This window comes from Candida metapsilosis (assembly GCF_017655625.1).
Source record: "Candida metapsilosis strain BP57 chromosome Unknown scaffold2, whole genome shotgun sequence".
In the NCBI taxonomy this organism is placed as follows: domain Eukaryota; kingdom Fungi; phylum Ascomycota; class Pichiomycetes; order Serinales; family Debaryomycetaceae; genus Lodderomyces; species Lodderomyces metapsilosis.
The window spans coordinates 1,667,350-1,681,461 of NW_027138160.1; the positions used below are offsets into that span (position 1 = coordinate 1,667,350).

The 14,112-nt window shown below is 35.0% G+C and overlaps 4 protein-coding genes across 4 annotated transcripts; 2 read left to right on the forward strand and 2 right to left on the reverse strand. All coding sequences in view use genetic code 12, as the record gives it.

Annotated features, from left to right (window-relative positions):
- Positions 1 to 1,212: 1,212 nt before the first annotated feature.
- I9W82_002205 (uncharacterized protein) lies at positions 1,213 to 3,663 on the forward strand (the record flags this gene model as incomplete). Its single annotated transcript, XM_067691035.1, has 1 exon — positions 1,213 to 3,663. The coding sequence occupies one exon, from the start codon at positions 1,213 to 1,215 to the stop codon at positions 3,661 to 3,663; it is 2,451 nt and encodes an 816-aa protein (XP_067549440.1).
- A 75-nt stretch (positions 3,664 to 3,738) lies between these two features.
- I9W82_002206 (uncharacterized protein) lies at positions 3,739 to 5,880 on the reverse strand (the record flags this gene model as incomplete). Its single annotated transcript, XM_067691036.1, has 1 exon — positions 3,739 to 5,880. The coding sequence occupies one exon, from the start codon at positions 5,878 to 5,880 to the stop codon at positions 3,739 to 3,741; it is 2,142 nt and encodes a 713-aa protein (XP_067549441.1).
- A 1,878-nt stretch (positions 5,881 to 7,758) lies between these two features.
- Positions 7,759 to 8,768, reverse strand: I9W82_002207 (uncharacterized protein; the record flags this gene model as incomplete). The annotated part of the gene is made up of 2 exons (XM_067691037.1): positions 7,759 to 8,560; positions 8,722 to 8,768. The coding sequence occupies 2 exons, from the start codon at positions 8,766 to 8,768 to the stop codon at positions 7,759 to 7,761; spliced, it is 849 nt and encodes a 282-aa protein (XP_067549442.1).
- A 111-nt stretch (positions 8,769 to 8,879) lies between these two features.
- On the forward strand, positions 8,880 to 10,325 carry I9W82_002208 (uncharacterized protein; the record flags this gene model as incomplete). Its single annotated transcript, XM_067691038.1, has 2 exons — positions 8,880 to 9,750; positions 9,961 to 10,325. 2 exons carry the CDS (start codon positions 8,880 to 8,882, stop codon positions 10,323 to 10,325), a joined length of 1,236 nt encoding a protein of 411 aa, XP_067549443.1.
- Positions 10,326 to 14,112: the final 3,787 nt, after the last annotated feature.

The window sequence follows — 14,112 nt, forward strand, 5'->3', positions numbered from 1 at the left end:
GAGAGAGAGAGAGAGAGAAAGAAAGAGAGAACCCACAAAATGAACATTGACAAACAACAATTGTTTTATTACTGGAACTCGTATAGATATTATGTACATATCACACACACACACAAAAATGTAACAATCTACGTATCAGGTTTATTACCTTTGAAAAATAGCCTCTTTTGTTATCCTGTGTGTATATTTTTTAGTTGGGTGAGAGATAAAGTGCGATCGGATATAAAATAGAGATGTTTTTCTTTTTTTTTTAATTCCGAGTCCGATTGGTACAATATATAATATAACAAGAAAATTTATATCCAAATCTATCACGTAATAATATGTCAAAAAAAAAGAAAAGCCACAAAGAGACACAGAAACTAGGAGCACGTAGGAATAAGGGGGATGAATTGATGGTTTTTTCATTGTATACGCATGTTTATGTTTACGGATATGTAAGTTAGAATTGTTTTAATGAAGAATAAAGACGCAATATAGGACACATATTTCCGGTAGGGTGTTGTGCTATTGTTGTTATATAAATATGTGTGGGGGTAATGTCAATTACAAAAGTCCGACTAATGTTACTAAAAACTGTAGCATAACCTAGCATTAGTTCAGCTTTGGATTTTAGTTGGGTGGGTCATGTTTTACGTGTGTTGTGTGTGTCTATATGTTGCTCCAATCAAACCGAAATTCTCGGAGTTTTACTGTAATTCAACATCAAATCCAAATTCTCTTTTCATTTGACAATATATATATATATATTAACAGGTGCATTACTTATCATTCTGCTTCTTACACTTTGAGTTATACTTCCGTTTCCTCTCTTTTTCCCTCTTAGAGTCTTGTGACAAATTCTTATTGTTTCGATTTGTTTCGGTTTGTTTCGGTTTCTTTTCCTTTTTTTGGTTCCGGCTGTTTCCCTCAAATTTATATCCGCGCATTTTAAAAAATAAAAATTAAAAAAATTATATATTATACCTATACCAGTTATCAAATCAATTTCCTTTAATTACCAAAGCAAACTAGATAGAACACACACACACAGCACCACCACCACCATCACCATCACCATTACCACCAAACACACACACACATATTCTTTTCACGTCAAAAATACAAAGCATAATAGTATTTACTTTTTTTTGCTATTTCCAAAAATATAGAAGATATACTACTCCCCCCAAGAAAAAAAAAAAACTACAAGCATCTTTTACTTTTCACCCAATGGTTGATGATCCAACAAAAGACAATCACCGATCTGCTTTGGCTTCTACGTCTCCTCCAAAATCACCCAAATCAGATCAATTAAGCTATTTACTGCCGCAACCTACTTTTGGTACATTTGAAGGAAATAAATATCAGGCAAAGTTGCTAAATGAAGATGATTATCTGAATGAGGAAGATAGTATGGATAGTGAAGATGAAGAAGAAGGTGAAGGAGAAGATGACAGTGTTAATGTGCATAGTTATAATGCAGTAAGCAACAACGACAGACGCAAGAACGGTGCTGCCAGTGGTGCTGCCAGTGGTGCTGCCAATGATGATGATCTTCGGGTCGCTGACTATAATCCAGTTTCTGCAACCCATACAGTTAATCGTCGACTATCTAAAACTGATGCTGAATCAATAGTTGGTGGTGATTCAATCAAAGATGTACATGATGGCTATGAATCTGACAAGAATAGAGATCACCCAACAGCTGATCCTGATCAACCTACTGAAGATCAAATAATCAAAATTGGCGATCACACATTTTCCGATAACAAAATGAAACAATATAACCCTCATGAAAAAGTGTTTTCATTTGCATTACCATTTGGTGGTGGATTTTCTTCCCTCAAGGAAAACATTACGCGACATCTAAGTCTGTTGAAGAAAATTGATGTACCATTTGTTGGACATGATGAAGATCATAAAATTGATGAAGAATTACAACGAAAAGTGGAATTGAGATTACAGAGGCAGCAATCAATTAGTACTGTTGATGAAGAAAACTATTTCAAGGGGTTTAAAGGAGTTGATGGTGGTAGATCAGAAGCAATCAAACATGCATTTACTCCCAATTTTACAGAACTCCTACCTTTGAAAAATAAAAAGGAACTAGCTGATTATGAAACTATATATGATCGAATTGATGGTAATATTGTCATAATGGGTGGATATAGAGGATCCATTCTTCGAGATACCAAAACTCATAAACGGATTTGGATTCCACTAAAAGCAGGATTCAATTTACGAAAAATTAATCTTCTTTTAGGACCAAACAAAGAAGATGAATGGAATGCTGAAGACAAAATTTACCCCGATGGGGTATTATCACACATTGGACCCATTGACATTTGTCGCAAATTGATAAAAAAATTGGACTCAAATCCAAATGTAAATATTCAGGAATTTGGTTATGATTGGCGATTGGGTGGTGAGTATGTGTCACAAAAATTAGAACAATTTCTCACCAAGATTTATCAAGAAACTGGTAAACCGACATTGGTAATTGCTCATTCAATGGGTGGATTAATGGTTCATGGAACAGTGCAAAGGAATCCCAAATTGTTTCGATCGGTGGTGTATGTTGGATCACCTAGTGAATGTTTAAATATTCTTGGACCTATTCGATTTGGTGACTCGGTATTATTTTCAGACAAGATTCTTACATTTGAAACTAATTTTATGATGAGATCAAGTTTTGTATTTTTACCATTAAGTGGAGAAACTTTTTACAATTATAAAACAAAGGAAAAGTACAAGATTGATTTTTTCAATCCTGATAATTGGGTTGAATATAATTTGAATCCCTTGGTTGCAAAAAATCGGAAAATTGAAGCTGAATCTAAATTGAAGAAATTAAAAGATCAAGATAGTTCAACAATGTCAAGTCTTCGATCCACTAGATCTTCATCACCACCATCGTCCTTAACTTCATCATCAACTTTCCCTAGTATCAATCTGATTAGTTCGAAATTTTCCAAAATGTATCGTTCATCATCATTGAAAAAGAGTAAAACTAATTCTGCTGATTCAGCAGCACCCATGAGCACATCTTCGTCCTATTCAACACCACCAACCTCATCTTCATCTGCATCAGCATCTACATCAACAGCATCCAAAAATGGCAATTCCTGTGCCTCTGAACCACAACCTCCAGCTGCAACAGCTGCAGTACCAGGTGTTGATTCCACCGGATCCCAATCCACGCCACGCCCCGACCACTTCTCATTCACATTTGCCGAATCGTATCGATACTTGACTGAAACCCTAGAATCAACCAAGAAATACGTCCTCTCCCTAGAACATGATCCAAAATTAGCAGCAGAATACCCACCAATGGCCATCGTCTATGGCAATAAAGTCCCCTCCGTGCGTGGATCCCTTGTTCGTCTGAGACAAGATATCAAAGATGGTAATTACTACGAGTTCTTTTATGGTCATGGAGATGGAGTCATTCATCAGAAATGGTTAATGCCGGAAAAGAAAGGCTTTACTTATTATGATAAACATAGTGGCACGGGAGAAATTGTTGGCAAATTTGCTAGTGATGCGGCTCATGTGGGATTAATGACTGATTTTGATACAATGGGTAAAGCTTTGAATGCGGTATTTGAAGCAGAAAAGTTTTGGGAGGAGAAGAAGCGGTTACAAAGGGAAATGATGAAAAGTAAACAAAACTTAGAATAGAAGTAGACATTTATTACATTAGTATAACTTGTAAATAAAATAGATAAAGTCATATAATTGAATGTATGCTGTTTTTTAAACGGCCAATCTTGGTTGGACAAACCTAATTGCATCATTCACACTCTTGTCCTTCTCTGGCGACACCTTGTTTCTCTGATCAATCATAAATCCACTGAAGTACTCATCAACTTGTTTCAATCCATCCAAGGAGAACTCAACCACTTGAGCAATATGAGTATCAGGTCTAGCAATCAAAATGGCTCCAGCTTTCTTATCAATTCCATAAGTCTTGTAAATATCAACCGAAACTCCATCATATGATTTCCCAGCACCGCTGAAGATGCTCCAGTAATCAGTACGTCCTTTGAAATCGATTGATCTAGTGAATTGTGGGAAATCATGGAACTCAATATCGTTTCTTTGTGATGCATGTATGGTCAAGATTTCAATGACTGAATTGCCAAATGCATTAACTGGAGTATAACGTTTAACAAAGCTGTCTTCACCTTGAATCACATCGTTAAACTTGTTCAAGATATCCCAATTGGATTTATGTTGGTGTAAATCTCCTGGGAAGATCAAAACTCTAAATCTTCCATCTGAGGGCATCTTGTCAGCCAAATGCAACAACTTGTAATCAATTTGACCCAAGACCAAATCACTAAACAATCTTCTACCAACAGCAACTTTATTAGCCAATGGATGGAAAACTCCTTCTGATTCTTCACCTTCACGAGCCTTCGCACCGGTTCTCTTAACCATTACTGAATCTTGATAATCGGAAATTGTTCCACTAGCAAATTTACCACCTTGGACATAAACTTGATGGAATTCATCCAAATCAACACCACCTTCCTCGTTTGTTGAACCTTCCAACTTTTCAGCACTAGGGATCATTGGTTTACCACTAAACAAACGAGAAAACTTGTGATCAAAATTAATCAAATCATGAGCAACTTTCTTTCTTTCCAATTCATAAGTTTGTAAAATGTCCAGTTTGGCCAATCCTTTACAAACTAAAGCAAATTTGAATCCCAAGTTGTAAGCATCTTGCATTGACACATTCATACCTTGACCGGCTTTTGGTGAATGGGTGTGGCATGCATCACCGGAAATAAACACACGGTTGTTTCTGTGGAAACCAGTGGCTACACGTTGACCAATTTGATAACCAGTGAACCAACTAACATCAGTAACGTCCAACTTGAAAGGCTTGATGATATCCTTGGCTTGCTTGACAATAGATTCAGGTGTGATTTTAGACCTGTCGATTCTTCCCTTGGATTTGGCTCCATCGGCAGTGTTGTTACCATCATCTTCTCTAGAAACTTCCTTCAATTGGATGTAAAAACGACACAAGTCATTTTCTCTAGGAATAACCATCATTGATCCACTATCTTTGGAGTGGATAGCACATCTACTTCTAATATCAGGGAAATCGGTAATTGGAACCACATCAACAACTCCCCAAATGAAATCAGTTGATTCACCTTGCATCTCAATCTCCAATTGTTTTCTAACCCAACTGTGAGCACCATCAGATCCAAGAACATACTTGGCCTTGATAAGTTCAAAATCTTCGACATTTCCTTCACTAACATGATCAGCATAAAACTTGTCTTGATCACCTTCAAAAGCTCTAAATAATCCATTAGCAATGTTTCCATATTGTTCTGGAGCAGCCATATCATCAGCCAACTTCTTCACCAAGATCTCAACCGCATAATCTTGATCATCCTTTTTAGTTTCATCAATTTTAATGGACACTGGCAAGTATGGACGTTCAACCTTAACTTTGCCCTCGGAAAATTCATCAATTGAATTACAAAGCCAATTTTCAATCTTACCTTGGTGGATAACACATTCATGGAATCTTGAAATACCAGGGATGAAATCAGGAATACGTGATCTTCTAGCCAAGTTACCCTTTTCATCAGGTGACCAGAAACTCATTTCCATCATATCATTAGAAGCTTTCCAAGCTTTATCCAAAGTGACAAAATCAAATTGATCTTCACTAAATGATTGGAAGATTTCAAAAGAACGACTTTGTAAACCATCAGCTTGACCAGCAAAGATTTTTCCATCACGTTTATCAATGATTCTAAAAGGGATTCCACATCTTGCTAACCACACAGCACACATCAATCCTGATGGACCAGCACCGATGATCAACACGTCTGTTTTGGATTCTTTAATTGTTTTTTGCGAAGGCATTCTTTTGAGTTAGTTTGTTGGACTAGAAAGATGTTGATCAAAGCATGGAGGATTGAACTGTCATATATATACTTGTGTGATTTTAATATTTGATGTGGACCAAAACACCCGCTGAATGTGGGGTGCGTCATGAAGCTTTTTCCATCTGCCACAAGCTGATCAGAAATCAATTACAATGAAAAAAAAATAAGCTTTTGTCTATCGGAAATTGGTGTGGTTTTTATTTTGTTTGATGGGAACTTCATTTTTAGGTTTTTCCGATAATACTACTTACTTACTGGATGTGGTTTTTGTATTTCCATTTTTTCTCTCTTGTTGGTGCAATTTCCGACATTTCTCAAAACCACGTTTTCTCATGACTGTTGGAATTATTATAATTGGATGTGGCCTTTCAGTTTAGGGTTTTGTGGGGTTCAATAAGGTTTGATTGATATCGAAGAATCATCCCATAACTTTGAAACGGCTCTGTTTAGAGGTAATATTATAATGTTGTAAACGTAGAAATTTCAGCCAATTCTGGAACTCTAATTACAAACCGCCTGAATACTCCCCTCCACTCACATTTGTAAAAAATTAGTAAAAAAAAAAAAAAATCAAACACTACATTATTGTTATGAAATACTATCACTGATTGGCAAGATTACTAATTCATTACTCACCCATTACTCAGTCAATACTAATTCATACTTGTTCGTTACTAATTCTTTATTTGAGCCACTCACTTGGTCTCATTAAGTCTTTAGTATTTATAGTTGGACATTTCTCTTGATATTTTATATATTTTATAGTTCTAATCAACTTACTAATTGCTATTTATTTGCTACGTATCCTAACACATTTTGAGATTGTGTATAAGAAAGGAATAAAAAATTGTCTGTTGTAGGGTCAGAGATGCCTTCTCTACATATTCTTTAGTCCAGACTTCTGTCTGGTTATTTGTAATATTGTTATCTGTCATTGTAAAATAAGTCTTTAATTAATTGTATATATATCTGTATATATATCTGTATATCGTGTAGTAGTAATTTCTCTGTTTTATAATCTTTTGTATGCTCTTAGCACATATACAGTATTTTTATTTTTTCTTCATACTAAATGCGCGCTAATTTTTCATACCAATCCGATCTAAAATTTTCAAACCAGTGCGACACAGTCTGGCTACAATGATTTTCTGTGTAGTTTAGTGCGCGCTAGTACGAAAAATTTAGGGCGAATTGGTATGAATAATTCTGACGCACTAGGATGAATAAAAAATAAAAACACTGTAGCATTGTTATGTATATGTCGTATAGTAAGTCTAATTGCGCACAAATTACCTTGAATTTAAGACTTACTCACGACAACAGAATACAGTATATTCTGTTTGATTTAAGCACAAAGAAGGATAAGTTATGCAGAGCTGAAATTGGTATTGATAAAGCAATCATTTTAATGAAAGTTGGAAGTTGATTCGCGACAACTAAAGAAGTCAGAACAAAATTACATATAGCACATTGAACCGCACTATATGACAGTTTATTATTGTTTTAAATTTTTGTATTTTTTTTTTTTTCTATTGCGTCGTCAATTCTTGCATGGTTATAGCAATCAACAATTTTTATAGCAATCAACTATTTTTATATCATTTCGACGGGATAGCATCATCTTGGTAATCTGCTTCTATATTCAAGTCATTACTGGTAGATACGACTTGAAACTACCCATATTGAGATACGTTATGAAACATAAAAAGACAAACTAAAATTGCAGAAACTAAACAAACTAAACAAGCTAAACGAAAAACTAGTAACACAATAGCAAACATTTTTTTTTTATTTTTTTATTTTTTTTTATTTTTTTTTATTTTTTTTTATTTTTTTTATTTTCTTTCGGACTTCTTTACTTCCTAATATTCAAATCACAATATCCACCTTTGTATTGTACAAAGTCAGTCTCGGAAATCAATGCAACTAAATGTTTCACAAGCTGGTAATTGTTATCAAGATGAAGAGGATTTTTGCCTTCCTGGATGTCCTTAGCCAAGTCTATAATGAATTGAGGCAGTGAAGAGGATGCGATGATCCCATTTAACAAGCTATCTTGATTCTTTGTGTATTTCCGTAATGTCTCTGGATTAAAAAATAAATCATTAATTTTGATATAAGTGATTTCAGGGATTAATTCTCTGCATTTTTTATAGGAGTTAATACCCTCCGCATCTCTATCACCGATAAATATTACAGAGGACACAAATCTCCGGGCAAGCTTAACGGCAAAAAGTTTTGCAAAATTGCTAGGCGTACCTTTTTGTGTAATAACACAATAAGGTTTTTTGATTCCAGACCGCTCCATTTCTTTACCGATTTGTATGGATTCTTTTTCGAACAATATGATGAGTAAACGTTCCTTTAAGATGACGGGAAATTCGGACTCGTGCTCTCCTGATAAATGTACTCTTTTGTGTAGAGTTATGTTGGATTCTAATATTGCTCTTGTTTCTTTTTCTATATGTAGTTGTGTTAAAAGATCAAAACCATAAAGAGCACAGAATTCATCCATTGTTTCATAGAGAATGTTTGTTTTTGAACCAAACAATCTTGGACGTTCATAATTTAAGCTTCTGGCTTTTGCTTCCTCTTGGTTGAGCAATATTTGGTGAACCCTAGGTATAAAGTATGTCAAAGCTTTTGCTTTTGGAGAACTTGCACGATAAAAAATGTATTTTTTGTTCTTCAATACTCGGTAACTCACTGTATGGCCAAAAACTCTCTAGTGTAAAGTTGCTCATATAGGTCGCAAATGACGTCAACTGGTGGTGCACCAATGTGTTTCTTTTCGGGAATAATGACGGGTGGAGCTAACAGCATCCCGTTTGGGGCAACCATAGTATTGTAAGGTGGCTTTTTCATTGTGCTTTCGATAAGGATAAAAAAGCAAAATTAGCGACAAGCAGATGTACATATATATATATACATTGAGGTTATAAAATTTTCTTTGTACTTGAGGTACCTCTTTAATCAATGACACCAAAAGCAATAGACAATAAAATATTACAAAAAATTGAGAAAACATACTCCAAGTTGGCTCTTCCTCAAGGAGTTGAAGATCCTTGCTGGTTAGCATATGTTAGAGTTACTACCAAAAAATTTGGTGCAATTTTACAGTACTACAATTACCTGAACGTTAACACAGTAACATTCACCAAGTGTTCAAGAATTTTCAATATCGAGGAGGAAGAAAATAAAGAAGATTATCTTCAAGCATTCCAAAGATTATTATTGCGGTTTTTCAATGAATTAAATGGTTTGAACGCTGTGGATCACGCAAAAACACACTTGGAAAGAACAGTGACAATTTTAGACTTTCTTGATTGGATTACTGGTGTTGATTATAAGTCCTGTATGCCGCAAATCGAATTAATGATTCAAAAAATTTGGAAAACTTCGCTTCCAAAATCAAGGGATGAAATCCGAAACTTACTTTTTGATGGCAAAACATACTCTTTAAATGAGTGCCTGTCATTCCTTTTCTCAGCCCCTACTTACATGAAGTTGATATATCATATATTGGAGGATGAAAAAAAAAGAAGATTGCCAAAATATGTCCACTTAATGTATTCAGAATACATTCAGTACCTTGCTGATTGTGATTACAAATACCCATCAATGGGGGATATTTTGGAAAGAATTAGATTACCTCGCAAGTATATCCCTGAACTCGGTAGAGTTCAGAATGATGCTGTTGAAACTACGAGGGCATATTTAAGAAAATCTTTGAGAAACAAAAAAATTGAACCAGTTGCTCAAAGGAAAGCTTCTGAAAAGAAGATGAAAAAGAGCTTTCAGAAGTTAAAGAAAAGGACCAGGAAGCATTTAAAGAAGAGCAAAACAAGTAAGAAGAGTTTGACTTAAGATATCACTTTTGTATAGTATTGAATTTTTTTTTTTTTTTGTTTTTATTTATTTATTTATTTATTTTTTTTTTTTTTGGTAGTTTTGTGAAGAAATATTTAAATGTACAATCTTTTCCCCTTTTTTTACATTTTTTTTTTTGGTTTATTTCTTTTGCACATGAAAGACATGTCTGAACAACATCACATAGACTTCAGAGTCAAAACATTTCAGGACCTATCTGTTAAGACATTACGTGCTTTGAACATTGAAAAAGTCAAAAAGGTCCAAAAGATACCATCAGTGTTAAACTGTTCACACAAAGTAACGATCAAAGGGTTTAAACCAGAGGATACTGGTCGCTCAAACGAAAGAAATAAAAGAAAAGATACAGAAGATGAGACTGGCAAAGATGAGACTGACAAAGATGAGACTGACAAAGATGAGACTGACAAAGATGAGACTGACAAAGATGAGACTGAAGAAAATAGAGATACAGAGTCGACCAAGAGACCTGCGAAAAGAAGAAAAGTACCAGTTGCTGAGACCTTTTCCCAAGTGATAGACGCTGGATAGATTTTCGAGAAAATTAAAAATGAACCCCATTTTTGGATTTACGTCATCAATATATTTTTTTTATATATATACATCATTGACTGTTGAAGTTGGCCTTCTGATAAGGTGACTGGAGTAATTGTTTCTTCAGTAAGATAGTTGTTAACTGGTGTAGTAGACATTGTAATATAGTAGTAACTTTAATTATCTGTATATTCGTTAGAGACTATAAACTAATAACTCAACTTCTAGGGAATCTTCATCCCTATTTATAATCTTCACTAAATCTTATGTTAACCATAATGAACACCATCAGATCGTTCAGTTAGCACGTCACACACATATATTGATTACTAATCATGTTTAGCCCTCAGAGCTCCCTCAGAACACTCAGCTAGTATGACCTCAAAGCTCACTAAAACACATTAATCGTAACTTCCTATTAGTCATAAATGACTAAGGCTCACACAATAGCCAATAACATAAACCCCTCAAACATATGAATGACCACATAGGTCATACACTTCACTTTGGACTTTATGGTTGGTATCTCATAGGACATTCTAGAACAAACTCGATGGTTGCAAACTTTCAACACTAGAATATTCTTTCACATAACAAATCTTGTACTTTGATCACAATGTTAAAGAGCCTTGTATTACATACATCAACATCGTCAGGCCCCCATGGATATTTGTAATACCAGGTCTTTAAGAAAACTAGTTCTAGAGATCGGCGGTATGTAAAAAAACCCACTTACACAAAACCCACTAAACTTACTATATTACATGCAGGAAGGCGCGCAATTGATTATCTAATATCTCAAAGATGCTAACTCTTCATACAGTAGAGTTAGAGCTCTGGAACCTGTACAAAGAATTCGAAGTCATTGAATTTGAGTAGGAACTGCTCGCGCAGCTCCTTAGGAATGGGAAATCAGTGTGATATGTTATCCTAGCCGCAGTTTCCATCCTAGCATAGAACGAGAAAAATTGATGTTACACAAAACTAACAGAAGAACACTTTTTGAGCACCACGTGGAAAAAAGTGTTCTTACAAAAATTGATTTGTGATTCCGTCTGTGCAAAATTCACCTCACCATAACCAATAACCGGAATGTGTTATTTGTTGGAGTTGACCTTCTGATAAAGTAAAGGGCAAATGAGTTTCAGTAGCAAAATCGTTGTTAATTGGAGTTGAAGACATTCTTAATTATAAGATCAGATTGTTTATATTATTAATGGTTAGTTCCTATATAAACTCTTTACAATTTGAAGGGAATCTACATCCCTATTTATATTCTTGTTCTAAGCATGTTAGCCCTCAGAACTCCCTCAGAACGTTCAGCTAGCATGACCTCAAATACTAAGTAAACCTCAATAATAATGACCTCATATTTGTCACTGATGACCAAGGTCCACACAATCAACCAATAGCATAAATCCCTCAAACTCATAGGTGTTCACACATATGCTCTTCTCATATATTAATTACATTGATAATCAACTCATAGAACCTTCTAGATCATTCTAGGTGGAATACTCTTCATGATATCTAAAAGGTCGTGTACCTTTGATCAAATAGTTAAAGTGTCTTGTATTACATACTTCAACATTATTGTGTGTTATGGATATCGTTATCGCTATCTATTATTCCAAGAGACTTTATATAACTTTAGTTCTTCGTGATACTTTTATCTACTTTTGGTATATAGCAATTAACTTCAACTAGATAACACGTCTTGGTAATCTGTTAGTATATTCAAGTCATTCCAGGTATATTTGGATACGACTTGGAACTACCAGTATTGAGATACGTTACTAGAGAAACCAACAGTATGAAGTCATTTTTAGCGTTTCTACATGAACATTTATGAGTTTTAGCGTTCGTACATGAACATGAACATGAAATTCTGCACATTAAATTTTAAACAAGTTTATATTCAACGACTTTTCTACAAATGTCGCTCAAACTTTTATAACACTCTTCTCAAAATAATAATCTTTTAGTATATGTTTTACTTTGTATAAATCCTTGTTCCGTGAACATTGTATATGTTAAAAGTAAGATGATACTTAAGCACACCAGCTCTTAATAGTAACGTAGAAGGTTTTAAGATTAGTATTATATATATATATATATATATTCTTTTTTTGGGCGTCTTTAAATAACCACAATTTATGCATCGTGCATATTGTTCTCCATAGTTAAGAATATGCAAGTGTTGTCAACTTGCATATAAAATTACACAAAATATGAATGCTATTACACAAAAGTACACATTTTTTCGCCAAAAAGTTTCCTTTTTGGGAAGTTCTAACCTGGACACATAAATTCTACGTCCTAACTTGCCTACTTTGATAAAAAAAACCTGTATAGTACGTTATCCTGCCGCAATACACTATCATCCTACCCAATTTTCGTCAAAATTTTTGGGCTGCGCACGACGAAAAAATATGCATATGCACGTTGACACTATGGCTTATTAAATGGACTCCTTTTTTTTTGGTGTTATTTTTTTGTTAATTTTATGTATGGCCTCTTAAATTATAACTCTATTGTTAGAAATTAATAAACAATAGATTTCACCCCTCTACTCTCTTATCTCCTAAATTGCTCCGAATTCAAACAATAACATCCCTTTGGGAGTAACATCTAATTGGCTATATGTTCTGGACTTTTTTTTATTTGTTTCAACTCCCCGTCATAAAAAAAAAGACATTTCTTTTCTAAGTCTGCCACCACAATGTGTTCAAACAATACGTCTTGTTATTGATAATATGCAGTACCATTACAATCTGTAACCCCCTCCGCTCCCTCTAGTTACAACCCAAAAATATATAAATATATGGCTCTTTTCCCTTTCTCTCTGGAGCGAATTTACTTTTCCTTTTCCAATTAAACGATTTCCATGCGTCTTTAGGTATGTGTCACATAAGTCAAAGGCTTATCATTACAATATACTAACAACCTCATGGTGTACTACTTAGGACCAATCGTCTTAGAGACTTCACTCGACCGCCTTTGTCTTTGACAAAGGACCGCGGGGCTGTCTAACCGAGACCCCGCCATGGAGGTGGGGCGGCGTAGCGGATCGTCGAAAATTATCGGTTTTGAGACGGCAATGCGTTTTACATCCTCACAAGGGTGTTGTTAGACATAAAAGAGTCGGGGAAGTGAAAGTGGGTTCTGGGGGGCTTTATTCCTAGTCACGCGAGCTTAGGAAACTCGCATCGAGTGAATATTTTTTTTTTATTTTGGCCGCGGTAATAGACGAGCTGATTAGGGTTTTTGAGGGTTTTTTGTTCACTCAACAAACAGTGCCCCCGAGGGAAAGAAACTTCAATTTGCCTTTGTTTTATTGACTCAAAAGAGGAGATATCAACGCGCAAAAGAAAGATCGGATCCATCCTTGCCATTGGAAGATGTTATTAAAATTGAGGAAGACGGGCCTACAAAAGAAGAAGGAGCTTCTGTTGGAAACTGGGTTGAAAAAGTTTATATATATATATAGCCAATGCATGCCGACTTGTTTAACTGCGAACATGTCTACCCTCAGCCAACTTCACTTGCTTGCATGGCGTATACTGACTCTTGCTCCCCACTGTTCCAAAAAAAAATGCAGAAAAGAAATGCGCAAACCCGGAATCGAACCGGGGGCCCAACGATGGCAACGTTGGATTTTACCACTAAACCATTTGCGCTTTTCGCTGGAAAAGTAACCCTTTTTCAAAAGACAATCTTGTTATTTTCACGTGATATACACATGCTTTGCACGTGAAACTCCTATATATATTTTTTCTCTCTC